The 27688-nt window shown below is 44.4% G+C and overlaps 2 protein-coding genes across 18 annotated transcripts in view; both read right to left on the bottom strand.

The window, feature by feature from the left end:
• Positions 1-84: 84 nt before the first annotated feature.
• On the bottom strand, positions 85-3240 carry RPL37A (ribosomal protein L37a). Its single transcript, XM_045868033.3, has 4 exons — positions 3083-3240; positions 2573-2701; positions 2047-2129; positions 85-755 (listed from the first exon to the last, which is right to left on the bottom strand). The coding sequence occupies exons 1-4, from the start codon at positions 3083-3085 to the stop codon at positions 692-694; spliced, it is 279 nt and encodes a 92-aa protein (XP_045723989.1). The 5' UTR covers positions 3086-3240; the 3' UTR covers positions 85-691.
• Positions 3241-11213: 7973 nt separating this feature from the next.
• Positions 11214-27688, bottom strand: part of SMARCAL1 (SWI/SNF related, matrix associated, actin dependent regulator of chromatin, subfamily a like 1) — a 59047-nt gene continuing 42572 nt past the window's right edge. For 5 of the 17 annotated variants that reach the window (XM_064587021.1, XM_064587023.1, XM_064587022.1 and 2 more), the window contains 5 exons: positions 25094-25196; positions 18563-18745; positions 16415-16515; positions 15383-15479; positions 11229-12481 (listed from right to left, as the gene is read on the bottom strand). In XM_064587021.1, the coding sequence (XP_064443091.1) occupies positions 12242-12481; positions 15383-15479; positions 16415-16515; positions 18563-18745; positions 25094-25196 (724 nt within the window). In that variant the 3' untranslated portion in view covers positions 11229-12241. Of the gene's footprint in view, positions 12482-15382; positions 15480-16276; positions 16516-18562; positions 18746-25093; positions 25197-27688 lie in introns of all 17 variants that reach the window. The other 12 variants (XM_064587027.1, XM_064587030.1, XM_064587031.1 and 9 more) reach the window with 7 other exon arrangements.

The raw sequence follows: 27688 nt of genomic DNA, 5'->3' as shown, positions 1-27688 counted from the left end.
CTGGCAGAGAATTAAGTGATGGACTGAATAAAGATGAAAAAAAGGTTAATCGTCACCATAAACTATTCACACAACTCGAATTCCTCCATGGTTCTTCATGTTTATTAGTGTAACTGACCATCTACACCAACTTGAGTAATTCAATCCTGTCCATCCTTCTTTGCAACTGAAAAATGGGAGAATGGTGTAGACATCTGCAAAATTTGTCCTAAAATTCTAATTGTTTCATATTGTTTTCTGAAGATGCTGATAAAACGTGTGGTGAGACAAAACACCCATTAAGTTAGAAGGCAGTATATGTCATCCTACCTTTAGAAACAAAAAAATTAACCGTGATCTAAAAACAAAAGTCCTCACAATTTGAATTCATGTAGCTCAAAAGAGTTGACTTGGCCAAGGATACACCTATAGAAAGCAAAGACACATATCCAACCTCTAAGACTTATATTCTTATATCATCTATCATTTGACTACAGAAAAAAAAAAAAAGCCAATTAGGAAAACCCAATCTCAGCACACTTTTCCAATAAAAATTAGAAGGATTTTTAATTTCCAAGGCCTTTGAGAAAGCAAAACTAATGCGACACAAATTGAAAGATCTAATTAATAAATTTAACAACAAGCCAAAGTACTTTTGTTACATAAATTAACCCATTTATTATAGGCTAGCAATGTTCAAATGGTGAAGCTTCTACTGGTCTTTCAACTCCTTCAGTCTTCTGATGGCAGACTTTACTGTGACAGCAGAAGTGGTGCTGGAAAGAAAAACAAAGTTGGTTCCGATATAATTAGCTACACTAACACGTGAAATGGCAAATGAGTAAATCCTGCCTCATTTTTACATTAAGATCTTAACGATGATGACAACTTTTAACAAGAGTTGTGTCTTCAGGCTTCTGCAGAATTAAATAGGCAATCTCATGCATCTGATCTCTCAAGCAGCATTAAAAAAAATTACAGGGATGACTGAATCGTTGCAGGAGGCTGACCTAAACTCATTGAAAGGGAATGGACACAATGTCAGAAGAAATAAATTTTAAGATGGTATCATAAATGAGAGATATCAAAACAGTGTCAAAATAGGTAGAACAGACAAGTATATTTTGGGAAGACAGCTATTAAAATGACTACAAAAAGTTATACCAAAAGATTCTGGAACTCTACCTGGAACACCGATAACCATCACATATGGTCGGTACAGGAATGCTAGTTCATTTCATCATCACAACCAAGAGAGCACGCTAGGCTCCGTTTGCCTTTTTGACCTCAGAGACGCCCACAAGACACACACATATATAAAATATATATATATAAATGATCATTTCAACACTTTCCAGTACACAATACACTGCTGCAGTATAAAATATTAAAATTCAACCCTTCAACCACACTAGCCTTACCATTTTATACGTGGGAGGCTAGAGTATTGGACAGCACACATCTAGATACTGGATCACTTATCAGCCTTTAAGGTCAGCAACGAATTCCAAAATTAGAGATCTTCAAGGGTGGCTTTAATTTCCAGAAATAGATTAACTCAAAAGTCCACTCAATCAATAACCGGCACAGGTAGATTTATCTCAGCAGCATCACCCGGCGCTTGTCAGGGTCACGAAGCTGTCGAGGTCCAGCCAGTATTGTTTGGAATGGCAAAGGTGTCGTGGTCCAGGTGGCCTCAAGTTTCCATCCACAGTAACAAGCTAACTGACCTCATTTTTATAAAAACAGCTTGCAGTACAAGTCACAGTTCAGTATAGATCCAGTCCCACTAAAGGACCTACCTGGACAGTATCATTACGCTCACACTGACGACCCTTAGAATTCTATGAAACTCTGAAGTCATTTCAGACTTTTCTATTGTAGTAGTTTTGTTTCTAGTCTTTGAATAACTGAACATAAACCATAAGTCTCCATGAGTCATGAAAAAACAAAAGCATTCCTGTTTCCTGTCTTGTGAAGAGAGTTAAAACTAGCCCGTCCAGCGTCAAACCTGGAATTTTGATGTGATCCACACCCTTCCAAATACCACCAAGAAAAGGGACTCACTTGTAGGTCCAGGCGCCACCAGCGACGGTTTTCATGCAGGAGCCGCAATGCCAGATCCCCACAGCTCGTCTTTTCATCTTTGTCTGTAAAAGACCGTCAGTTTTCCCTATGAACCAATAAAAGCCTTTTACCTCACCACCATCCAGGAGTCTAAATTACACGAGAAAATGGGTGTGTTTGGGGGCACCTGGGTGGCTCAGGCTGGGATCCCAGCGTCCTGGGATCGCGCCCCCCCTTCCCAAACCGCACTCCTGCACCCACCGACACCCAAACATTACACGAGACTCTCCAGCAACACCAGCAGACAGAACGGACGAGTCATTTCCCACGAAGCAGGCTTGGCTCAGGCTGGGGCTCCGTGTCGAATGTTTGACCCTTTAGTTCCCAAGCGTCAACGGAAAGCGTTCTGCGAACTCCACAGTCATCCACGACCCCGCACACTATTCACAAGCTTCCTTCGAGAGCGGGCGCACTTCGCAGGAAAGCCTCCCCTCCCTCTGCCCCCCACCCCCGGAGACCACCTTACTTTGCCACAGAAGGAGCAAGTGTACTTGGCGTGCTGGCTTATTTCTATCTTCTTCACCATCTTCCTGAGGGAGGCACCATAACGGGTCCCGTATTTACCCACGATTCCGACCTTCTTGGTGCGTTTCGCCTGTTAAGAGCAAAGAGAGAAGCCGTCGATATTAGGACCCGGGGACGGAGTCTTGGCCCCCCGCTCCCTGCGCCGAACACCATTCCTCCAGTCACCCAGTCCCTGCCAGTGACCTAGGTCCCCCTCATTCCATCCTGGCAACATCTGAGGCCAGAGCGGTCCCCGGGCTCCGAGGGCACCCTGTCAACCCGGCCCGGATGGGCCAGGCGCCACCCCCGCCCCTCCGCCCCGGTCTGCGTCCGAAAGGGGCGGCCACGGCACGAAGGCCGAAGACGGCGCGGCGCAGGGCGGGCGAGCAGACGCCGGGTGAGGGCGAAGAGAGCAAGGAAAGGTCAGATGCGGGCGGATAGACCTCTAGGCCTCAACGACAGCAACACTCACCATGTCACCGCCAGCTAGGTCTAAGCCCAGAGAGGAAGAGACTCAGTGCGCAAGCGCAGTTTTAGGCGAACGGGCGGAAGTGGCGAACGGGAGGCCCAGCTAGGAATTAAACTCTATGCTCCGGAGGTTTCTTCGCCCCCGGGGCCTTCTGGGGATTGTGGGTTTTTTTGTTTTCTGTATTAAAATTGTTATTGTTTAAGCAGGCTGTAAAGAGATAGAATTATTTATCACAGGCTTATTGCTAGGGATGGAAGGAGGTCAGTTTGTTACTTAATTAACTGGCTTCTTGTATGAATGGTAACAGATGGAAATACTAGACCAGTGTTTCTCAAAACTTAGTCACTCGAAAGCTGCATCTCCAGTTTTTGCCATACTGGTATTGACTGTTTTACCATTTATTTTAAAGCGAAGTCACTTTTGAAAAACTTAACAAAATGAAGCTTCGTCCTAAGCCAAAACTATCCGTGGAATCCAGGGCGAATGTGCTATGTGGGTATTTTTCCTAGTACGCATTAAAATCAACACATAAATACGCAAACGAAAAATGTCCATTGATGAAGCTGTTGATATTGACCCCCACAGTACATTTTAAAAACATTTCAGAAAATTTCAAATATAAACAAAAGTAGAAGAAATGGTATGATATACAAAGGCACATCTTTTAAAACATAATAACTACATCCCTTCTTTAAAAAATGCTTCATACAGTGACTTGGGGAGATTATTTTTATGTTCTAATTAAATAAATACACATTTTCACCAATTAAATTATATATTGTATTCCTTGGCATTACATTCTTGCCTTTACATATTGAAAACATTAACCTCTCGGTAAAAACTACATCAAGAAGAATGATGCCTAGAGACACACACAGCCAAGTACCTTGTTTTATACACCAATGCATCTGTGCAAACCCATCTCCTGGCTGGGGGAATGGGATGTGCTCAAAATCTCCCAGTTCCACCACAGCCTCCAAGTACCCTCTGCCCCTTTAGGGTGAAGAACGGCAAGGGGCAGAGGGAGCAAGTCTCTCCTCCCTCAGGAGAGAAATACACTGCATGTTGGGGATGATTTCTGGACACCTCACCACCAAAACTATGCCCTGCTTCTAGAAAACTATAAATTAAAGTAAAATACATTCCTGTTGGTGCAAACAAATGGGATTGGTGGAAGAAGAGTTGAGAAGCACTCCAATTGTCCTCCTGTTCTGGTCTGTGCCTGCAAGTTGAGCAATAGTGGGGTTCACTTGCCCTGGGTGAGTGTATAAGCATGGCCAGCTTGCACTCTCTGAGGTGAGCCCTCCTGGGCTGGCTCAAGAGCCTAATTCAGATCATCATTTAGCAAATTTACCACCTCCCCCCCATCCCCTGTGTAGCCTCCTACCTCTCTGTCCTTCAGGGGGTCTGAGAGAGAGCAAGAGAAGATAGAATGCATGAGTAAGAATGCAGTAGAGTGGCTGAAAATGAGACACCATAATAGGAGGAAATTGTTCATGCTCAGAGCAATTTTCTCAAAACTGAACAATTCTCTTTAAATAGCAAGCTTGAGGATGTACAAATAGCACTCTCATGAAATCAGCTCTAAGTGGCTTCAGAGAACTGTGTACAAAGCCTCAATTTGTCTTATCTGTGGGCTAATAAATCTCCATCCCCATTAGAAGACCATCAGGTGTAGAGATGAACTGTAATATGTACCTATAAAAGTCTTAGTAAAAACCTCTGCTGAGTCACACCTGCTCATCAGGAGCAAGCAAAATTCACTTTGCCCTTAAAAAAAAAATAAGTTAAAAGTTGCCTCTAGAGGAGAGGTCTTTTAGCTGTTGAGCCAACCAGTTCTCTTTGGGGCATATGGAACATTTGATTCTTGAAGGAAATCTGAGGTGCAAACATCATCCCCAATTTATCTCATGCTGGAGACCAAAAGGTTTATCCTGGAGTCCTAGGCTCCATGTTGTTCCTTCACTTTGTGCCCGAAGAGCTCTTGCTTGCCCTTCACTGAAGTGCCTGGTGGCCACAAACGAGTGAAGTCTGCACACAATTTTAAGAGCCCTGTGGGCTAGCCTCCACAAGGGGCAGTAGACTCAGCAAGGGGAAGGCGGGCCCTGACAAGGCCAAGGCTTAAACTCCTAGAAAGAATCAGGTATCCGAAAAGAATTCAGTATGTGGATTCATTCCTTCTTCTCTTCTCTCCACAAATTTACTTTAAATTCATCATTCTAGTTGTTTGCTTTTTGTTTTAATGGACATTTCACAGGGGATTGACACAGGTAATGCATCCATCAGGATGGGAGTTACTTGGTAACTCTTAAAAGAGAAGGTCAATCAATATGAAACAATAGCCAAATATATTATGTGAAATGAGCCATTTCTAATATGAAGAGTTTGATTCAATTTTTGTAAAAACAATTCTATGTATATTTATATATTTATATGCATTGGGAATAAATTACCAATGGCTCCATCCTAAATTGTTTATATTAGTTATTACCTGTAGGAAGTAGGGCTAGGAATAGGAGGGATGAGAATGCAGGGCTTTCATTTTTTACTTATACATTTTTATTTTTTATTTTTTCATTTTTATTATTATTTTTAAGATTTTATTTATTTGAGAGAGAGAGCATGAGTGGGAGGAAGGGCAAAGGGAGAGGGAGAAGGACAAGGGACTCTGCCCTGAGCACAGAGCCTGATGTAGGGCTCCATCCCACAGCCCTGAGATCACAACCTGAGCCAAAATCAAGAGTTGGATGCTTAACCGCTTAACCGACTGTGCCACCCAGGTGCCCCGATTAGTTAATTTTTATATCAAATTTATAATAGTGAAAAGAAGGCACTGCAGAGCACTAGATGAAGGGACAGTCTTTTCAATAAGTGATGCTGAGAAACTGCATATTCATATGGAAAAAATTAACCTTGACCTTACCTCACTCCATGTACAAAAATAAACTGCAATTGGATTGTAGATCTAAACATTAAAAGCAAAACAATAAACATCTAGAACATACATTCGCAACCTTGGGATTATGGTTTACATGAGTGTTTTGTAATATTTTGTTAAGCTGTAAATTTGTTTTATGAACTCTTTTATGTATGATATTTCACCCTAGAAAAGGGGAGTTAATAACAAAGGGGAAGAGTGCCTGGCACTCAATAAGTCAGATGAATGGGTTGGTAGGGGGGATGTGGGCAGAGGATGTTGCAAAACCAAATAGCTGTTGGCTGTCATAATATCCCAAACACTGTGACTCACAGGCTTCTCGATGTTTTCTGCTATGATTAGGAATCCATTTCCTTCACTGGGACCTCACAGGAAAAGACAAAACCAAAATTGCAGGTATGAGAGAGTACTCCAATAAATTCTCTTTAAGCTTCCATGCCATTTTTTTTAAACCTTGTAATCCTGCACGTGGTAAGAAGTGAGAGGATAGCGCAGGTGATAAAGTTGGACTTCTTTTCATACCTTTTGCAGTTTAAATTTCACCTACAAAGAGCTTCAGAAAGCACCAAGGTTCTGGGGTGGCTCAGTTGGTTAAGCGTCTGCCTTCTGAGGCTCAGGATCCCGGGGTTCCGTGCTCAGTGGGGAATCGGCTTCTCCCTCTGCCCCTCTCCCCTGCTCATGCTCTTGCACTCTCTTTCTCTCTCTCTCAAATAAATAAAATTAAAAAAAAAAAAAAAGAAAAGAAAAGTATTAAGATTCCAATAGATAAGAATGCATAGACAAGGCAAAACCCAAGAGCCAGCAGTGAGGGGATGGCCCCTCCGGCTCGGTTTCTTAGCTCTCCCTCTGACCTAGAAAAAGGCTTGTGGGAAGCCAAGAAGGAAAAGACACAATTAATTCTAGTACAAATGGATCAAGATTTACGGGATGACTTGCTCCCTCTAGGAGTCTTCCTGATCGCAGCCCTAAAGGCAGAAATTAACCAGGGTCATTCAGGGGATAATGACCCTGGTGAGGGTAGGCAGAGACAGCTCTGGTGGGCCTGGGGGGCCTTTCATAAAACCCTGTAAGGGGCCAACTAATGGCAGGGACAGGAAGTGGGATGAGATAGGCCCAGATTTTCTTCATTAGAACTGACATTTCCAGAAAACACAGTGGATGGTGGCAGGTATGCGTCTGGACTGACTGTGAAGTAAAGATGGAAAAAGTGCAGAAATCCTTCCTTAAATCCAAAGCCATTTCTCTCTATAAATAAATCCAAGTGTCTTTTCTGAATCACACAGAAATGGCTGGATGGTTCTCAACAAGTTCTAGAGGTACATTTGGGATTGTATAACTTAGAATTTACCGGCTTCGTAGTACAAATAAAATTTGCTTTGGAGGACCTCAAGGACATCTCAGAGATGGCGAGTCTTTCTCTAGAGCGGCTGAAACTGAGGTTTAACTGCAGGCTTCAGATGGAGGCTCAACAGGCCATATTTACTAAGACTCCAGAAGAATACGGTTTTAAACATGCACACCAAGTTGCAAGGACCAAGGGCAAACCCTCCCAAGGGCAGGCATTGATCTGACACCTTGTGGCAGGCCCCAAGGTGAATAAAGCAGAGATTTATTCATTTAACAATGGTCACTGATTCTCCCAAGCAACACTGGATATATATGTCTCAAAATCACTGGCACCTTTCACTGTATTTCTGGAGCATACCCATTGTAGACTAACCACATCCCTAGAGTAAGGAGGAGCTCTTAAAAAAGTAAGGAATGAGATGCTATAATCTCATTCTCTGAGACATTAAAGGACTTGACCAAACTCCAGCAGGGCTCCTGAGAAAGCTGCATCCAATCTTTGAGTGAGCAGCAGGTGAGTCTCCAGAGACGTCCACAGACTCACAGAAGAGGGCTTCGTAATGCTCCTCAAGCCGTGTGATGTCAGGACAGAGAGCAGAGGCTGTGGCTAGGCTCTGGGGCAGGCGAGGAAGAAATGCTCCTTTCTGAAACTCTCTCAGCATCTAACTGTGATCCAGAATCTTTCTGCATCCTGGGCCTTAACTCATTCCATAGACTTTTCTGAAGTGACTGGTTGTTTCCATCAATGAACCACCAAGACTGCAAAAACCTCGTGAGCAATGTTGAGGTAGGATTTTAGCCTTTCTTTTCATACAGATTCTGTCCTCATTGGGCCATCACTCAGCAGGCCACCCCGCACACGATCAACTGTATCCTTTTCTAGAACTACACTGGGGGCTGTGTCCGTGGCAGATTGATTATGGACTCCAAGGGCAGCAACCATGAAGTGATGTAGTTGGCTTTCCAGAGCACCCACTCCTGAGGGAACTAAGGACAATTTATTTGATGACACAGCAGCCGTTGCTCTTAATTACTCTTAGACAAATATTTATTTTAAGTGGCCGTTTGGGACAAAGTTAGAGTAAACTTTAGACAGACCCATTACTTGTCCTCTGGAAGCTTCCAACAAGTCATAGTCAGTATTATAAACAAACTGGTACAGCTAACAAAATAGAGAGCTGGAGGAAAAAGATAGTATAAGACCACTTCCGGTTGCCTAGAGGAGAGCCCAGACAAGCATTCTCTCTCGGGCCTTTGACTCTGGATTTTTTTTTTTTTTTTTTTTTTTTTTTTGGTAACACTGGGTCATTCTCATTTCAGGAGGTGCTAGAGGAAACCAAAGGCCCAATTATCTATGGAGATCTGGCACCAGAGCATGGCAGGATACACCGGCGGAATGCAGACTCAGCTGTTAATCTCCACAGTCCTTTGCAGAAAGACAGGAGAAGCAACTCATGCCCCTCAGAGGCAGGTGTTCGGGCTGGATTTCCTGAAGAGCTCTGACCCTGCAGAGAAGCTCACAGCAGTAGATCAATACAGTGATTAATAGGAAGCTCAGTAACCAAATGCCGGGTTTGACTGAGGAAGGGAGAAAGTCAGCCAGTTATTTCCCAAGGCCAAAGCCTCCCACAGGACATGGCCCTGCAGTCTGGATCGGATCGTGCTGACATGTCAGTATGCCTGACCGCCCTTGAGCAGCAGTGAAGGGGGTTGGGTGGTTCTCAAAGATCTCTCTGTTGGAACTGTCTAGAAGCCCTGGAAAGGGGGCCGAAAGGCACAAGAAAATGGTGCCTTCCAGGGTCTTGTTCTAGTTAGAACAGAGTTAGCTGGGAGCCTGCAGGGAGGCTGAGCCCCTCGGGAACGCTGCCACGCAATCAGCTGCTCATAGACCCGCCAAAGCAGCCCCGAGCCTGCTGGTGTAGGACGTGTGCACCTACCCTAGAGTGGGCGGCTCTAGAGGGGGTGGCCTAGCTGTAAGTCTTGCTCTGCCACTTCCTCGCTGAGACTCCCTTGGCTCGGTTTCTGCATCTGCACAATGAAAATCGAACTACCTTCTTCTGAAGTGGGGCTCACCGCGTCAATACATGTAAAGTGTCTGGCCCGGTGCCTGGCACCTAGTAAACTGTATGAGAGTGAAAACCATCCAAGTCTAACAAACAAATGCACACATATAGTCATGCTGGAGCAACTTAGACATCTTGCACTGCTGCCAAGAAAATTGGACTAACTCTAAACCTTTACTTAACCCTGGTCCATTGTCTTTCGACAATACCAACTAAAGCAGCCAACTCCTTCCTTTTTGAAACTCTTTTTAAATATCCCCCTCCCCGACACCCATTTTGATTTTCTTCCTCTCTTTCTTTGCTGTTTGGCCTCCTTTTTCTCTTCCCAGCCCTAACTGTTGGTGTGCTCTGGGGTTAGTTAGATCTGCTTTTTTTCTCCAAAGTCACCTTACCTGCTCAATCTCATCCAGCCCCATGCCTATAAATACCATTTATATCTGGTGAGGGCAGAAGTCACAGCTCTAGGTGTGACCTTCTCCTGCCGGAGACCCAAATCCTACAGCCTACATAACCTAGCCCTTGGATCATGCCCAGGTTGGGTTTCCTGGAACCACAGGGAGTGTGTGGTACAATGTGTTTATCAGAGATCAGTGTCTGTGAAGGAAGGCGAGGAAGCAGGGAAGGCAGAGGGAGGTGAACTAGAGCCTCAGACGGCCCAGCGGGGAGTGGGCAGCTCTGCAGTGAATACCACCCGCCCGGCAGGGGTGTCCCACATCAGGCCTAAGTGGCCCGGCCTTTGTGGCCCCCTTGTTCAGTCACTTATGCAGGCTGCTCCAGGAAGGGTGTAACTTCGGACAAAGTGGCTCTCCATGGACTGAGACCAACTAGAAGTTGTGGCCCGGTGGAGGCTATATGCTAGTTGAGCTCCCTGGAGCTGGGCAGGAAGCTTCCCTCCTTGAAGGGGGAGTTGGGTGGGGTGTCTCCGTCTCAAACTCAACAAGTCCATAACCAAAACCTTGATTTTGCCCTGCCACCCAACCTACCCACACTTCTTCATCTTTTTTTTTTTTCCTTTAATCTCAGTCAAGGGCACTACAGCTTTGCTCAGGCCAGATCCTAGGTCTAAGTATTGACTTCTCCTTCTCAAATGCCTCTCGGTCAATGCATCTCAAATTCGTTCAGCTCTACAATCACAACATATCCAATCCAAGCACTTCTTACCTCCTTCACACTGCCGCTCAGCTGGGCCACACCTCAGCGTTGCCCTGTGGTCAGCTGCAATAGTTCACTAGCCTCCTCTCAAAACTGCTCCCCTGACCATCCTTCCCGATCTATTTGCTACACACAAATTGGAGGGATCTTTCATTTTTTAATTAATTTATTTTTTAAAGTTTTTTTTTTTATTTTAGAGAGAGAGCATGAGTGGTGGGAGGGGCAGAGGGAGAGGGAGAATCTCAAGCAGACTCCATGCCCAGTGTGGAGCCCGACGACGGGCTTGATCGATCTCACGACCCTGAGATTGTGACCTGAGCCAAAATCAAGTCAGCCGCTTAACCAACTGAGCCACCCAGGGACCCCTGGAGGGATCTTTTAAAAATATAATCAGACTGCCTCATATCCCTGTTCAAAACCCAGTGGCTTCATGTTCAAAATTAAATCTGATTCTTTACACGACCTAGGGGCTCCATTTCATCTGGCCTCTTTCTCTTCAGTGACATCACCTCTAATCCTGCCACACGATACCCCCACCCCTCACCACTCTCTAAACCTGTGTTGGCCAACACAGGAGCCACCAGCCACAAGTGCACTTAAACATGCACTTGACACTGGCTAGTCCACTCTGGGAGGTGCTGTTAGCAACAGATACACACTGGGTATATAGCATGAAAGAAAAGAATGTAATCGTAGAAGTGTCTCAGTAAGTTTTTAATAGTGATTGTATGTTGAGCCGACATTTTGAAGACACTGAGTTAAAATATTACTAATTTGATCCTTCTTTATTTTTTAAAATACCCTTTTAGAAAATTGAGTTCACATCTGTGGCTTGTGTTATACTTCTGTTGGACGGGGCTGCTCTAAACTAGGAGTTAGCAAATTATGCTTTGTGGGCCAAATCCTGCCCACTGCCTGCTTTTGTATGGCCCGTGGACTAAGCACAGTTTTTACATTTTTTAATGGTTGAAAAAAAATCAAAAGAAAAATTCGTGGCCATGAAAATTGTACGGATTCGCATTTCAGTGTCCGTAACAGAGTTTTATTGGAAAAGAGCCATAATCATTTGTTTCTGGATTACCTAGGGTAGCTTTTGTCCTATAGCAGCAGAGTTGAGTCATTCCAACAGAGACAACCTGGCCCATAAAGCCAAATATATTTACTGTCTGACTATTGACAGAAAAGGCTTGTCACCTCCTGCTCTAAACCCTTGCCTCCTTAACTTTACTTTTCTTCGTAGGATGTGTAACTATGATCTCTCCTGTGATGTAACTTCTACAAAGGCACCGGCTTTCTCTCTCTTGTTGAATTACTGCCGGCACCTAGAACGCTGCCTGGCACGTATCAGCTGCTCTATAAATACTTGTTCAATCAATACATTTTAAAAACCCAAATTCCAGGGGTTGCACAGGAAGCACCTCGTTACTTAAAGAACAGGAGTTATCATTACTACAATCTGCTCGCTCTGTTTCTCAGCCGGAAAAGCTAAGGTGAAGACCCCAGGCGACCCGCACAGAAAGGCCAGAAAGGAAATGCTGCGCCGAGGCCTGCGAGCCCGCGGGCCGGAGACATGGCAGCACTGCTGTGACGTCAAGAGGAGCACAAGCTTCAAACACCTTGTTTTATTTCCATGATTTTTAAATGCTTTCCGCCCCCCCCTTCTTATAGGGGAAAGGTAAAGCTGTCGAAATTATCAAAAAATTCAAATCTCCTTTTCTTCACGGGGCTGCCCGTCAACGTGATTTCGTCCACCGCGTCGCCCAGGTCCTGGGAATCGCTTCCAGGTGCACCAGAAGCACTTCCGGGGTCAAAGGATTCCGCGGCCTCCAGGAGCTCCATGTCACTTCCGTCCTCCTCAAAGGACTTCTGGAAGAGGTCATAGATCTTCTGCTGCTTTGGGTCCTTTATCAGAGAGAGAAAACAAAGAAGTCAGAGTGCAGGCTCCAGCACCGACTCTCCCTGGGCCACCGAGGCTGGGGAGGAGGCTCGGAGGTGGGGGCCGAACACTTTACGGCGTCAGGTGCCGCATGACGGCCACTGTAGACCAGGGCGGCCTTACTGCCTGACATCGTTTCTTTTCTGCTGCTCTGCTGCTCGTGAGTAAAGGAAAAGGGGGGGGGGGTGGGGAGTTAGAAATGGTGTGAGAGCCATAAAGAACATGCTCTCAAACTATAATTTATGTTGGAAATGTCTTCTTCCTTCTAGCTTTCCAAATCGGTATTGAAATAGCTCCCAAGCTCTCACTTCCTGCAAAGCCCTTCTCCACCGAGGGCTTAGTTAAGTTGCAATTCAACTGCCAAACCCGTGTACTCAGCCACTGCTTACACCTAATTTTCGGAGTGGTTGATACAACATAGCTGTACTTGACATACGGAGAACTAGATTCCCATACTTGTTTCTATCTGAAATCTGCCAATGATCAAAAGGCCCACCAGCTACCTCTGTGCATTGACGGCCCTGGCGCAGTGTTAAAATCATGCCCAGCAGTTACAACCATAGCACGCAATGCGCTTGCTATCACCCCTTTGCTGATCTCTCCCAAGTGTGAATTCCCAACCCTGAGCGTCTTTCAATCCAGGTGCGCTTTCAACATCTCCACTGACATCCCGGTTCCGTTAAACTAACGCTGTTTAAAAATGCAAGCCGGGCGCCTGGGTGGCTCAGTTGGTTAAGCGACTGCCTTCGGCTCAGGTCATGATCCTGGAGTCCCTGGATCGAGTCCCTGGATTGAGTCCCGCATCGGGCTCCCTGCTCAGCAGGGAGTCTGCTTCGTCCTCTGACCCTATCCCCTCTCATGTGTTCTCTCTCTCTCAAATAAATAAAATCTTTAAAAAAAAAAAAAAATGCAAGCCATCTCTCCTCTCAATCCTACATCCTCAAACCAGCAACTCTCTCCAAAAAGCCTAGTTCTGATGGTCTACCAACATGCTTCCGGTCTCCCTGGCTTGCGATCACCAAGGCGTCCTGACTGCCCCCAATCTCACACAGACTGGCAGCAAGTCTGCCTCTCCAGGCTGTTCCCCTGCGAAGTTCCACAGGCACTCTCACCCGAGCCGCAGCACTCGGTACCTGCACGGATCTGCAGTGGCGCACCTGTGCTTCCCACTGCAGGCCTCTCCCCGTTTCAATCCCTGGCAGGTCTCTGCCGGGCCGATTTCTGCCCCCCATTTTTCTTTAACAGGATTTTCTCATCATGTCCTGGGGCTCCCCCACTCTGTCTACCTCATCAGTGCTGAAGTAGCTTCCCTGGCTTTTCAGTCCCTTTATGATCAGGTCTCAACCCAGCTGGTTTCTATTTCCCCACTGCTCCTTAACAGAAGCCCCCCGCATTGGTGATGGGACGCCACTGAAAACTGACCATGGGAATAGTCATGTGAGAACTCCAGATTGCCTAATGTACCTGCACCTGACATTCCCTGGCCTTTCAGGATCCCAGCCTTCCCAACCAGGAGTGATATTAAAGGGTCATTAAGGTCAGCCTCACGTGATCCACACATCCTCCTCTAGAAATATCCTCGTCAGCCTCTGTCTGAACAACCGCAAGGTTAAGGAATGCCACCCCATAAGGCAGCCTGTTCCAAGTAAAATAACTGTTAACCTGCATTTGATTATGGTGGTGGCAATACTATGCTCTAACTCAGAGCATGCCTGATTAATGGAAGCAAGGTCCAAGATCTGATTAGTATTTCACTTCCCCTCTGGGAAAGCAGGATGTCTTAGCGAGATGTAACTGCTTTTGCTTTAATCTCCTCCTAGGAGGCAACATTTTCTTTTTCTAGTAGTTGATGAAATTTTCAGCTCCATTTTAATTAAAAAAATAGATACAATTATTAATCAAAATAAGTATTGATAAACGGCATTTATATTATCTTGTACTTTAGGCAGAAATTCTCAACTAATTCAGAGTGAGGGCAAAGGCAGTATAAATAAATGAGTTCTAAATGAACTCATTATTGAGTTCAAGAAGGTTGAGAATCCTTTAAAAATAAGGTTCCTTCTTTTCAAAGGGCATATAATAACCAAGGCTCTGTGAAAATATTTATCATTCAACTGAATTAGAGAGTTCTTTAAAAAGCTTAAAAATAAGGTTGTTTCAAAATTAGCTTATTAATTGTTTACATCTATGAGGATAATCTATACTCTACATTAAAAAATATGATCTCTGGGGGTGCCTGGCTCAGCTGGAGGAGCATGCAACTTTTGATCTGGGGGTCATGAGTTCAAGCCCCACATTGGGTGTAGAAGTTACTTAAATAAGAACTTAAAGGGGCGTCTGGGTGGCTCAGTTGGTTAAGCGACTGCCTTTGGCTCAGGTCATGATCCTGGAGTCCCGGGATCGAGTCCCACATCAGGCTCCCTGCTCAGCAGGGAGTCTGCTTCTCCCTCTGACCCTCATGATCTATCTCATTCTCTCTCTCAAATAAATAAATAAAATCTTTAGAAAAAAAAAAAAAAGAACTTAAAAATAAAAATACGACTTCTGAGTCTTATTTATCTCAATAATTACATTTGGAAGGAAGCATTTAGTTGCTACCTCAATGTAAATGAAAGTTCAAACCCTCAGACTCTCTAGTCTTCCTGTCACTCGAGGATTTTGCTGATTTCACTCAGACTCTGATTCTGGGCAGTTCCATGAGGAGAAGACACTTTGGTTTCCAGACGAGCTACGGTAAAGCCATTTTTCTGCATGAGGCTGGGTGAAATCCGCAGGAGTGATCCACACCTTCTCTCTCAGGACCCAAGGGCTGAGCAACTTAATGCCTCCCCCCACCCCAGTAGCAAGGAGACATTTGCTAGTGTTACCTTGTACAAGTAATTAGTAGCTTCTGTCATTTCTGAAAAATTGGTCTCAGAAAGTCCGGCCTCACCCAGAACTTTAATCTTCTCTTGAATTAGGGGCCTGTTGGGGAGAAATGAGCTGCGGTGAACACAAGCTGCGCAGAACCAGCGAGCTGATTAAAAAGAGATCACCCTCCTTGTTTCTATGGGACTGAGTATGCTGTTTCACTTCTTTGCCGCTCTCAAGGCGCCAATGCCCAACCTCAAATATTTGCCTCCTCTCAGCTGCAAACCAATTTAGGGTTCGAGTTAATTAGGTTCAAAATCCTTTCCACTGGAAGATATAGAGGAAATAAATGTCTCACTACAACAAAATTCTGAACCTCGTGCTGTTATGAGCTGCCCAGTGAACAAACCCACAAATCCAAAGATGCGGGAGGAGGGACAACCAACACACATGGCAAAGGTAAGACCCCTTAGTCATAAAGCTGGAAACAGAGACGAGTAGTGGAAACAGATAATCAAGAAACTTAGTATCAGGAAGGGGTAAATGGGATTGAGAAGGAGCATTTGGAGATTTTTTTTGCTTAGGTACCAGACATGAACCCCGGGGTTGAACATTTTACCCCAGCTCTGCTAAGGAAGCACTACACAGTGAGCCCACTTTCTCCGAAAGGTCAGCAGCAGTACTATAGGGCGGGCTTACTATACCAATACATGACATAAAGGGGCAGAGGGGGACATCACTGTGTCTCAGCAGTGCCTTCACGGCTGGGACAGAGTGTCTTACGAGCAAACCTGCACCTACGCTTCCTCATGATCAGCTCCCCCCTCCCTTGTCTCAGGCCACAGCCCCTTAGTCCTCATGCACCCAGCAAGCTGTGAGTGAATACTGTGAAGGAGTCCCGGCATGCTCACGGTGGAAGTGGGAGGGCATGACACCTGGGTCTTCTGCATGGGTCCCTGAAGACATCAGCAAGAGCAGAAGTGCTTAGGGAGCGAAGGAAACACATCACTGGCGTTCAACCCTCGCTCAAGCCCCGTGGCCAGCCATACCAGAGGTAGTCGTCAGCTGTGCCTCTCGCCACGAGGTAGTGGATGCTCACGGAGCTCGACTGTCCAATTCGGTGCACCCGGTCCTCAGCCTGGAGCAGCACCTGTGAGGTCCGGGGATCAGGATGCATGCAGGCTGAGGCCTGAAGGGGCTCCGTCCACCACAGCATGCAGCCCCCTGCCCCTGAGCCCACCACACCCTCTCTCCTCCAAGGACTGCACTCCACGACCCAAGTCTGCAGGCTCTGCAGCCTCTGCCTTCAAGCAAGCTGCCACCTAACACAAGAGAGAACCAAACCAAAACAAGCCAAGTTCTGGGGGAGCTAGACTCTGCAGCTGGCCAGTTGTGGGCACAGCACTAGGTGCCAGGAGGAACGAACAGCAAGCACGGACTCTGCTAGGAGGCTGTGCTGAGGGCAGACGAAGGAAGCCCAGCACGCTGCCATGCTTCTCACCGGGAAAGAAACTGTGACCTTCTAAATAAACATATCGCCACCGAGGGAGAGGCCATATATGATCAGGGGCTGGGTGATCCTTTAATATGGTGGTAAGCCCTATAATAAATAATAGAGCCCAAGAGCATTGTTTCTATTATCTATGCCTTCAGCCTTGAAGTCCACCCATCACGAAGCAGTGCCCTGTGTGGCCAATGACACATATCTGCTGTCACAGCTCTTCGCTCACGAGATGAGGCCAGTGGGGCACCCACCGCGGTCGCCTGTGGTGGCCGCATCGGTAAAGAGCTCCCAGCAATGGTCAATACTAGGGGCACAGACTGGAAGGCCAGAGGCCTAGGCCGTGGCTGCTGGGGCCACACGCTCCCCTCCAGGGACAGCTGGGGCCTTGAGCTATCTGTGCCAACTCCTCACAGAGGGAGGACTCCTAAGATTCCTCCTGGCCTTCCCACACTTCAACATTCCCTTCGGGAAAGTGGAGTCGATAATCCTACTACTTAGAGGAGACTGCCATGAAGATCTAATAACTAGCCGACGGACGTGCGAGCCTTCACTTCTTTGAAGACTGACACGTGGGAAGTACAAACATGTTTCTGAGGCCTAACAAAAACGGATGGAAGACAAAACTGGTGCTAGGTGGTATCTCAATGTGGTTTAATTTGAATTTCCCTGATGGCTAATGATGATGAACATTTTTTCATGTGTCTGTGAGCCATTTGTATGTCTTCTTCAGAGAAGTGTCTGTTCATGTCTTCTGCCCATTTTTTGACTTGATTATTTGTTTTTTGGGTGTTGAGTTTGAGAAGTTCTTTATAGATCCTGGATACCAGCCACAATGAGATACCACCCTACACCAGTTAGAATGGCAAAAATTGACAAGGTAAGAAACAACAAATGTTGGAGAGGTTGTGGAGAAAGGGGAACCCTCTTACACTGTTGGTGGGAATGCAAGTTGGTACAGCCACTTTGGAAAACAGTGTGGTGGTTCCTCAGAAAATTAAAAATAGAGCTACCCTATGACCCAGCAATTGCACTACTGGGTATTTACCCCAAAGACACAGATGTAGTGAAAAGAAGGGCCATATGCACCCCAATGTTCATAGCAGTAATGTCCACAATAGCCAAACTGTGGAAAGAGCCGAGATGCCCTTCAACAGATGAATGGATGAAGAAGATGTAATCCGTATATACAATGGAATATTACCCAGCCATCAGAAAGGATGAATACCCAACTTTTACATCAACATGGAAGGGACTGGAGGCGATTATGCTAAGTGAAATAAGTCAAGCAGAGAAAGTCAATTATCATATGGTTTCACTTATTTGTGGAACATAAGGAATAGCATGGAGAACATTAGGAGAAGGAAGGGAAAATGAAGCGGGGGAACTGGAAGGAGAGATGAACCATGAGAGACTATGGACTCTGAGAAACAAACTGAGGGTTTTAGAGGGGAGAGGGAAGGGGGGAGGGGTTAGCCCGGTGATGGGTATTAAGGAGGGCACGTACTGCATGGAGCACTGGGTGTTATATGAAAACAATGGATCGTGGATCACATCAAAAACTAATGATGTACTGTATGGTGACTAACATAACATAAAAAAAACAAAAAAACCCCAAAAAACTGGTGCTAGGGACAGCTCCCGGCAACCCTGTCTGCCCAGACTGACCCTTGCTCCTGTCTCCTGTGTCCCTTACCCCTGGATTCCAGAACAGCTCAGCAAACACCACCAGGTCAGCCGAGGAGAAGGTGAGGCCCATGTTGGCAGCGGTGATGGACAGCACGGCCACGGCGTGCTTCTCGAACAGACAGAACTGCTGGCAGAGGTCCTCCCGGTCTGCCGACGAGGTGGAGCCGTCGATGCGGATGTACGGCACGTGCTGAGGGGACAAGAGGGGAGGCAAGGTGGGATGCACGGGGGCCCGGGGCTCAGCGGCCGTGGCCCCAAGGACACAGCCACGCTGCCATGCTGGCTCAGACCCGCCAGCGCATAGTCTTCACTTGACACTGCTTTCGGAGCTGCTGGTCTTTTCATTTCAAATTGACATTTGTGCCGAGAGAACTGTAGATTCCCTTTAGTTTAAGCAAAAACACAGGGATTCCTTGCACATCTGGCCCACTTTCTCCCAGGGGTAATATTTTGTTATAGTGTATCATAACCAGGATATTGACTTTGATACGATGTACTGATCTTACTCAGTGTCCTGTTTTACTTAAACTCGTATGTGTATATCCTACACAATGGTATCATTCCTGTGGCTTTTCACGTATCTGCCTTCACAGTCAAGACACTGAACAGTTATGGGGCACCTGGCTGGCTCAGTGGGTAAAGCATGAGACTCCTGATCTCGGGGTTGTGAGTTCAAGTCCCATGTGGGCACAGAGCTTACTTAAAAAAAAAAAAGAAAAAAACAAAGAAAAAAAGAGACACTGAACAGTTCTAACACCACAAGGATCCTTCTATGGCCCTTTTACAACCACACCCACCTCCCTCCTGCTCCCTGCCCCATTCCCAGGTGCCTTTCACTTCAGGAATGTTTTATCAATGGAGTCATATAGTGGGCAACCTTTTGGGACGGGCTGTTTTTCACCCGGCATCATTCCCTGGAGATCTAACCAGGGCGCTGCGTGCAGTGGTAGCTCCTTCCTTTCTTACTCCTGAGTAATATTCCGTGGTGTGGCCATACCACAGTGTGGCCCTTCACCTCTGGACGGACATGTGGGCTGGCTCGTTTGGGGCTACTACAAATCAAGCTGCCATGAACATCTGTATACAAGTTTCCATGTAAACACAAGTTTTCACTAATCTGAGATGAATGCCCAGGAGTTGGCTGCTGGGTCACATGCTCCTTGCATGTCCAGTTGAATTTTATCTTCTTTTAGGGGGGATTTATCCATTTTTTTTTTCTAATGATAAAGACAAACATTACAAAGGAAATACAAATATCAGGACTACTACCAATCTATTTTTTCTTTTTTTTTAAGATTTTATTTATTTATTTGACAGAGAGAGAGGGAACACAAGCAGGGGGAGTGGGAGAGGGAGAAGCAGGCTTCCTGCCGAGCAGGGAGCCCAAAGTGGGGCTCGATCCCAGGACCCTGGGATCATGACCTGAGCCGATGGCAGACGTGTAACAACTGAGCCACCCAGGTGCCCCCCAATCTATTTTTTCTTAAAGATTTAATTTATTTGACAGAAAGAAAGAGAAGGCACAAGCAGGGGGAGCATCAGGCAAAGGGAGAGGGAGAAGCAGGATCCCTGCTCAGCAGAGACCCCGCACGTGGGGCTCAATCCCAGGACCCTGGGATCATGACCTGAGCCGAAGGCAGATGCTTAACTGAATGAGCCGCCCAGGTGCTCCTATTACCAATCTATTTTTGCCAGGCACTCTCTTCTCAATGTATATGATAAGCTTTTAAACACAAAGTTTTATATCCTGCTTTTCTCCAATAAACATTATATTGAAAATAAACTAAATTATTAGTTTTCTAAAACATGATTTTTAATGTCCATATAATATTTTGTTATGTGGCAACAGTATAATTTATCCATTCGTGTATTTCTTCATATTTGGGAGATTCTTTTTGTTTTTTAAAGATTTATTTATTGGGGCGCCTGGGTGGCTCAGTCGTTGAGCGTCTGCCTTCGGCTCAGGTCATGATCCTGGGGTCCTGGGATCGAGCCCCACATCAGGCTCCCTGCTCAGCAGGGGGCCTGCTTCTCCCTCTCCCCCACTTGTGTTCCATCTCTCTCTCTGTCAAATAAATAAATAAAATCTTTAAAAAAAAAATAAAGATTTATTTATTTGAGAGAGACAGAGAGAATATGAGTAGGGGGAGCGGCAGAGGGAGAGAATCTCAAGCAGACTCCCTGCCGAGCACAGAGCCTGACTCGGTGCTCCATCTAACAACCCTGAGATCATGATCTGAGCAGAAACCAAGAGTTGGACGCTTAACCGACTGAGCCACCCAGGCGCCCCTGGGGGATTCTTCATTTTCACTAAAAAAGATGGGTTGGCGAACATCCACCAACAGGTGAATGGATAAAAATCATGGTATATACATACAACAGAATATTACTCAGCAAAAAGAAGGAATGAACAGATGACACGTGCAATAACAGATGAGTCTCAAAATATGCTGAGAGAAATCAAATTCAAAAAAGAGTACACACTGAATCATTCCACATTTATATAAAGCCCTAAAAATGCAAATTAATTTAGAGGGACAGAGAGCAGATCTGTGGTGGCCTGGAGATGGGAGGGCAGGGAAAAACAGGAGGGATTACAAAGAGCACAAGGAAACTCCTGGGGCCAACAGACACATTCACTATGGGCTTGAACTCACAAGCCTGAGATCAAGATCTGAGCTGACATCAAGAGTCGATGCTTAACCAACTGAGCCACCCAGGTGCCCCTTCACTGTCTTAATTCTTATCAAACTGTACACCTAGGTGCAGGTTATTGCACGGCAATTAGATCTCTATAAAACTATTAGAATAAAAAAAATTTTAAAGGATGGGTTAAAATAAACCTGTTCATGGTTCTTTGCCCATATTTGGTTATTTCCTTAGACTATACTACTAAAAATCAAAATACTTTGGCAAGAGGCAAAGACTTAAGGATCCTGATATTATCACCAAATTGCTTTCCAATAAGTAATGTATGAGCATGTCCAGCTCACTGCACCATTATCAATAGTAAGCGCTGCACATTTTTTCATATCTTAGGTTCATATCTTAAAGGGTCCTGTGATCTCCACAAAGTTAAGAACCATGGATCTACATTATTATGTTTTATGGTTAAACAGACTACTATTTAACAGTATGCCTACTGACAAACATTTAGGTTTCTAATTATTCAATATTATAAATAATAATATCACTAATCTTATACATAAATCTTTGTTTGGTCTCATTATTTCCTTAGGATAAATTCCTAGAAGACAAGCTTGGAAAAAGTTGAGTGTGCATTAAGTTACTGCCAAATTGCCCTGTGAAAAGGTACCAAATGTATAAAAAACCCCCATGGTCTAGCCAATGTGTGTTTGTGACAGAACAGATCCATAGTTTTAGGTAATTTAAATCAATTTTTTTCCTTTGTGGTTTCTTTCATTGTTTTTATGTTTGTTTATTTATTGATTTATTTATTTAAAGATTTTATTTATTTGACAGAGAGAGAGTATAAGCAAGGGGGCAGGTCAGAAGGAGAGGGAGAATCAGACTCCCCGCTGAGCAGGGAGCCCAATGTGGGGCTCGATCCCAGAACCTTGGGATCATGACCTGAGCCGAAGGCAGACACTTAACTGTCTGAGCCACCAAGGCGCCCCTCATTGTTTTTATGTTTAGAAAGTCATTCCCCATCCAGCGATCAGCTATATATTCATCTGTAGTTTCTTCTAATGCTTTATGGTTTTAATGAGCTTTGATTTGTCTGAAATTTAATAAACAGTGAAGTTGAGTTTCATTTAAGTATTCTACCCAATTACTTAGTCAATCACCCAAACTTTTTTTGTTGAATAAATTAAGCCTAATTTTTGATGACTCCTTGATTATACATTGTCTTTTTATACTAAAGGGCCATTCAACTAAAGAGTTATTAATACTAAAGAGGGCTATCCATTCTATTCCAACCATCTGACCACCAGTTCTTGGACTAGCCTGGCTGAGTTTTATAACAGATTTTAATATCTGGAGGCACAAATCTATCAACATTGGTCTTCTTTTTCAAAGTTGTCTTAGATATCTCTCCTGCTTATTTTTTGAAACTCCTTTAGCATAATAATATAAGGTTCCCTTAAAATAACCAATTGGAATTTTTATTGGGATTGAGTCAAGCCTACGAATTCATGTGGGAAGGACCAGTATTTTTACAGTGTTTACACTGAAGCATGGCCCAAGTCTCTCCAGTTCTTCATTGGTTTCTACACTCTTCTTGGTGAGGTTACTATTAGGTACTTTATACATTTTTGTTGCTCCGAATTTGATCTTTTTTCCATTGTATTTACTTATTAGTTATAGCTGGTATATAAAAAAAGCAATTTATTTTAGTATATTTATTTGGAATCTAGGCACCCTGTTAAACTCTTACGCATTCTGACAGTTTTCCAATTAACTGTCTTGAGTTGCTTGAATATAGTGACAGCTCTGATTTTTCCTATCCAGGGATCATAGATTTTAATTCCTTTGGCTGGCTTCCTGCATCACATCATATACAAAATTCAAGCCCAGGTGGATTAATGAACCACCTCTAAAATTCTCAGGAAAAAAAAAATCACTGGAGAAAATCTTTATGACCTTAAGTAGGGAAAGATTTCTTAAATCATTCATAAAAATTAAAAACCATATAGAAAAAACTAATAAACTTGAAATGTATTTCAGTTATAACAACTAAAGTAAAAATTAAACACTCTGCTCAATAAAACTTCAACAAAATGAAAAGAAAAAAATGTTATCTGATAAATATCCAGAATTTATAAAGAATATTTCCAAATCAGTAAGAGAAAGACAAACCATCTAACAGTAAAACAGGCAGAGTATCTACAGAAGAGAGCCTGAAATCACCAGTAAACACATAAAAGGATACAACTGTTAGTAGTAGTCAGGGAAATGCAAATTAACATAAGAAAGAGCCGAGATTTCATTTCATTGGAGTGGCACAAGTAAAAAGTCTGATAATACGAAGTGTTAGTGAGCACTCAAAACAGTAGGAATTTCCAAATGCTGTTGGTGCAATTATAAATGTGAATTACCACCTGGGGGAGAAATGTGACAATACCTAGTAGAGTTGAAGACGAGCCTATCCAATGGTTATACAAGATCATGCATGGACATGCCTACATGTACGTACACATGCATGTCAAAGTATTCATATAATAGCAAAAACTGTAAATAAAATTCCATGTCTCTCACCAGGAGAATGAATAAACTGTGCTACAGTCACCCAGAGAGATACTATTCTGCATTTATGGTGAATGAGCTATAGCTATAATACTACATGGAAAAATTTCAAAAATAACATTGAGCGAAAAGGCAAATTTCAGGATACTCACATTATGCTGCCATTTATGTATGTTAAAAAATACATACAGAGGAGACTATATATACTTTGGAGTAAAGTATGACAACATGGAGGGAAGGACTGGGGACAGTGCTTACATCCAGGGAGGAGGACAGAGAATGAATTAGAGGGCTGCTGAGGGGCCTAAGTATGTTATTACTTAAAATACACACTTTGAAATAAATATAACAAAACAATTTATTAAATCCGGGTGGCAGACACACAAGTGGCTGCTTTATGTTTCTCTGTACTCCTCTCCATGTTTGAAACATTACAAGGGCGCCTGGGTGGCTCAGCCAGTTGAGCTACCAGTGCTTGATTTTGGCTTGGGTCATGACCTCAGGGTCATGGGATCGAGCCCTGCCTTGGGCCCGGCGCTCAGATTCTCTCTCTCCCTCTGCCCCTCCCCTACTGCGCACGCATGTGCGTGCACACACTCTCTTAAAAAAAGGAAAAGAAAAGAAACATTACATAAAATGTAATAAAGATGAAGGAATTCAAAAAGCAATTTATGGTCCTAAATTTAACCAAAAATGAAAAGGGAGGTGAAAATACAATGTGTTTAGCTGTTCTGATTTAATTCTATATGCAGAAGCTGGTGAAGATTGGGCAGCACTTCCATGTGAAATGTTACAACTTTGTAAGTTTTGTTTCTTAATTTGATGTGTTTAGTTTTAATGAACATCCTTGGAAATCTTTCTGGATATTTTTCATTCAATGTAATAAGGGCCACAAACTCGACTGAAGTTGCATGTTGCCATGTACGATTAATAAAGCCACTTTGACGGTAACAAGGAAGAACAAAAGGAAGAGGATATTCATATAAATACTTGTTTCCACACAAGAGAATTTCTGCTACCTCCTTTCTTGACAGTCTTGTAATTATTTACAGAGTCATGAAAGATCCATTGTTCACAGTGGATCCTTGTTCTCAAAGCAAGGCTCCAGGGGTAGCTGCAGGGAGCAGGGAAGAAGTTAAAGGACACTGCTGGGAAGTATTTTGACCCCACTGTGGTTCTACAAGCAAGGATGCTTCAGAAAGTCTTCAGCAATGTTTCTGGAAACATCATCTCACTTCTTTGGTTCAGATCTGCCCTCAACCTGCTCAGATCCACTCAGCAGCCAACACACGAAAGGAGCACCCTGTGTTGAATTTTGAAGGGAGCTTACCTTTTTCTCAAGCTCTCTTGTAATTGCACTCAGGACTACCTTATGGTGTGCGAATACTAGAAACTTCTCTCTTCCACTTTCCAGGAGGTCCAGGATATATTCACTGCATTTGACAATGAGAGCACAATAAATTCAACATATACTTATCCAGTTGAAATTACTCCACTGCATCTTTAGCAGACACCTTCGAGGTAGCTGCCCTCCCCTGCCCTTTCCCTCCCTTTCTCTGAGAGCTGACCTCTTGCCCTACGCCTCAGGCCAGGTCACCTAAGTAGAAGAAGCAAAATTGGAAGCTGTGGGGAAGCCACCTTCTGCCACGTGCAGAAAGAGTTCTTCTATGCTTTTAAGTCATCCTCCATACACAAATAAAGTATCGTTACGTTTTATGTGTCTGATATGCTACTGAAACTTTCTTACTATCTGGGACCACAGAAGATAATTAACAGTTTTCACTTTTGCTGCTACTATCATTGTAATGTGTTTTCAGTACAAACTGAAATGTCGTCTAAGATCTGAAAATGCCTAGGCAGGGGATTACAGGATTCTTGACAGTACTCAAATTTCTGGAAGTGTGATACTGAAACTTAATAGTACTGAAGAGCCGGTCAGGCAAAGTTCCCCAGCTCCCTCACACAGCAGGGGGCAAGCTACAGGGCCAACAGCTAAGTCAGTGGGAAGGGAATTTTTTTCTGAGGCAAAGGAAGATGGAGTGAAGAACCTTGTTTGCTTGCTCTTTTCTCCCCTTGATTTACTTCTCTCCTCCATCACTGTTTTTTCTTGACTTCCTACCCCCTCTTTAAGCTGTGGCCCCGAAGGAAGGCAGCTACACTGGGAGCTATTGGGGGTGGGGGTAGGGGTCACCCAGTCAGCAGACTCTTATGGCTTCCCTGGAATTAATGCCCTGCAGGGGGTTCACAATCCCAGGACACGTCACTGTTCCCACATAGGCAACGGGAAGGTGAGCCTCCTTGGACACAAACAGTAGGTCCAGGATATAGTCACTGCATTTGACGAAAAGGACTCACTCGGCCTGAGGCCATCCTCACACGTCGGTGTGTCTGGGCATAGAACAGACACTGCCCTCCTTGGAGAAGGACAAATCTCAAAGGTTTCCTGTCAGGCAGGTGGTGACCTGTCCTCTAAGCACCTAAGAATTATTTTCAAGCAACACTATGGCCAACCAGGGAATGGATTTGAGTTCAATTTGTGAAGAGCAGGTACTAATAGAATCTAATTAGTTTGAGAGACATAAAATTTGCCATGATATAAGCAAGAAAGTTTATTGCTACAACATCAAAAAGTCACAAGGCCGTAAAATCAAGTTGGACAGCTCATTAACAACTACAGGTCCCAGTTTTCCTCGTTCCTCTCTCCCCTCTACATCTCAGATGTGGTTTTTTATTTCTATCCTTCCCAAGTCCCTAAGTTACCAGGCTGGAAATATCTGCCTACCACAATACCATTGGCTTTTATATCAAAAGATGCCCATTAAAATGAAAACAAACAACAGCAAAAAGGGGAAGAAAAACAATTGGCAGAGGAAATGGGGTTTTAAGATTTATAATCTAATTTCCACTTACTAGTCGTGTGACTCTGAGACCTAGAGACAGACATGAGATTTACTCTGTCTCTGCATTTTAAAAATGGGGCCAGTTTGACTTACTTGACTGATCTCACAAAGAGGCTGTAAGTGTGAAATGAGTTAGCAGATGTCAAAACTGGTTGGAAATTAGAAATCACTATACAATTTATCACAGAATTTTGAAAAAGTATGTGTAAGGTATGTAATAGATGGAATGTTTGCACCCTGACGCCCCCCCCTGCACCCGCCAAATCCTGTTCAAACAGTAACCCCCAAGGTGAGGTTATTGTGAGATGAGACCTTTGGGAAGGGATAAGGTCACACAGGCAGAGCCCTCATGAATGAAATCAATGTCCTTATCAGAGACCCCCCCCTTCTGTCACGGGAGGACCCAGGGAGAAGACAGTCATCTACAAGCCAGGAAGAGGGCCCTCACCAGACATTACATCTGCTGTTGCCTCGATCTTGGACTTCTCAGCCTCTAGAAGCATGAGAAAAAAATTCCTGTTGTTCAAGCCACCCAATCTACTGTATTTTTGTTACAGCAGCCTAAACACACTAAAACAAGGTAGTACCAAAGTTTATTTATGAGGTGGCAGAATGGCCAGATTTAACATTTCTCAGAGAAATGGGTGGTTCTGGGCCCAGCACTCAGTAGGCCCTGAATTTTGTAGGTCACGAGCGGAGAGAGTGAGGGAAAAGAATCACACCCTTGCCATCTGTTATTCAGCAGCTCGTGAGAAATGGGTTGGTGGGGGCAATTCTGATGAGTTTCTGAGAGAGAAGTTTCCAGGTTGTAAAACCACAGCTGGAGTTCATTAGTCTCCTAACAGTCTCATAAATGAAAAGGGCAGCGGCCCGAGGGTGAAGGAGAGCTGGCCAACATTCAGCAGTCTTTTTGGAGGGGGGATCTTAGATTTGAATCATGTGGTGAATGCACTCTCTTGCTGCATTTAGGGTGCAGAGGGAGAGGCCGGAGAGGCTGGGGGATCTGGAGGCTTAGTGAGAGGGTG

Source organism: Mirounga angustirostris, unplaced genomic scaffold, assembly GCF_029215605.1.
Source record: "Mirounga angustirostris isolate CCGP_5_RB_7025 unplaced genomic scaffold, mMirAng1.0.hap1 SCAF_3, whole genome shotgun sequence".
Taxonomy (NCBI): domain Eukaryota; kingdom Metazoa; phylum Chordata; class Mammalia; order Carnivora; family Phocidae; genus Mirounga; species Mirounga angustirostris.
Note: the sequence above shows the minus strand (reverse complement) of the source record. Positions and strands in the feature narration are given on the sequence as shown.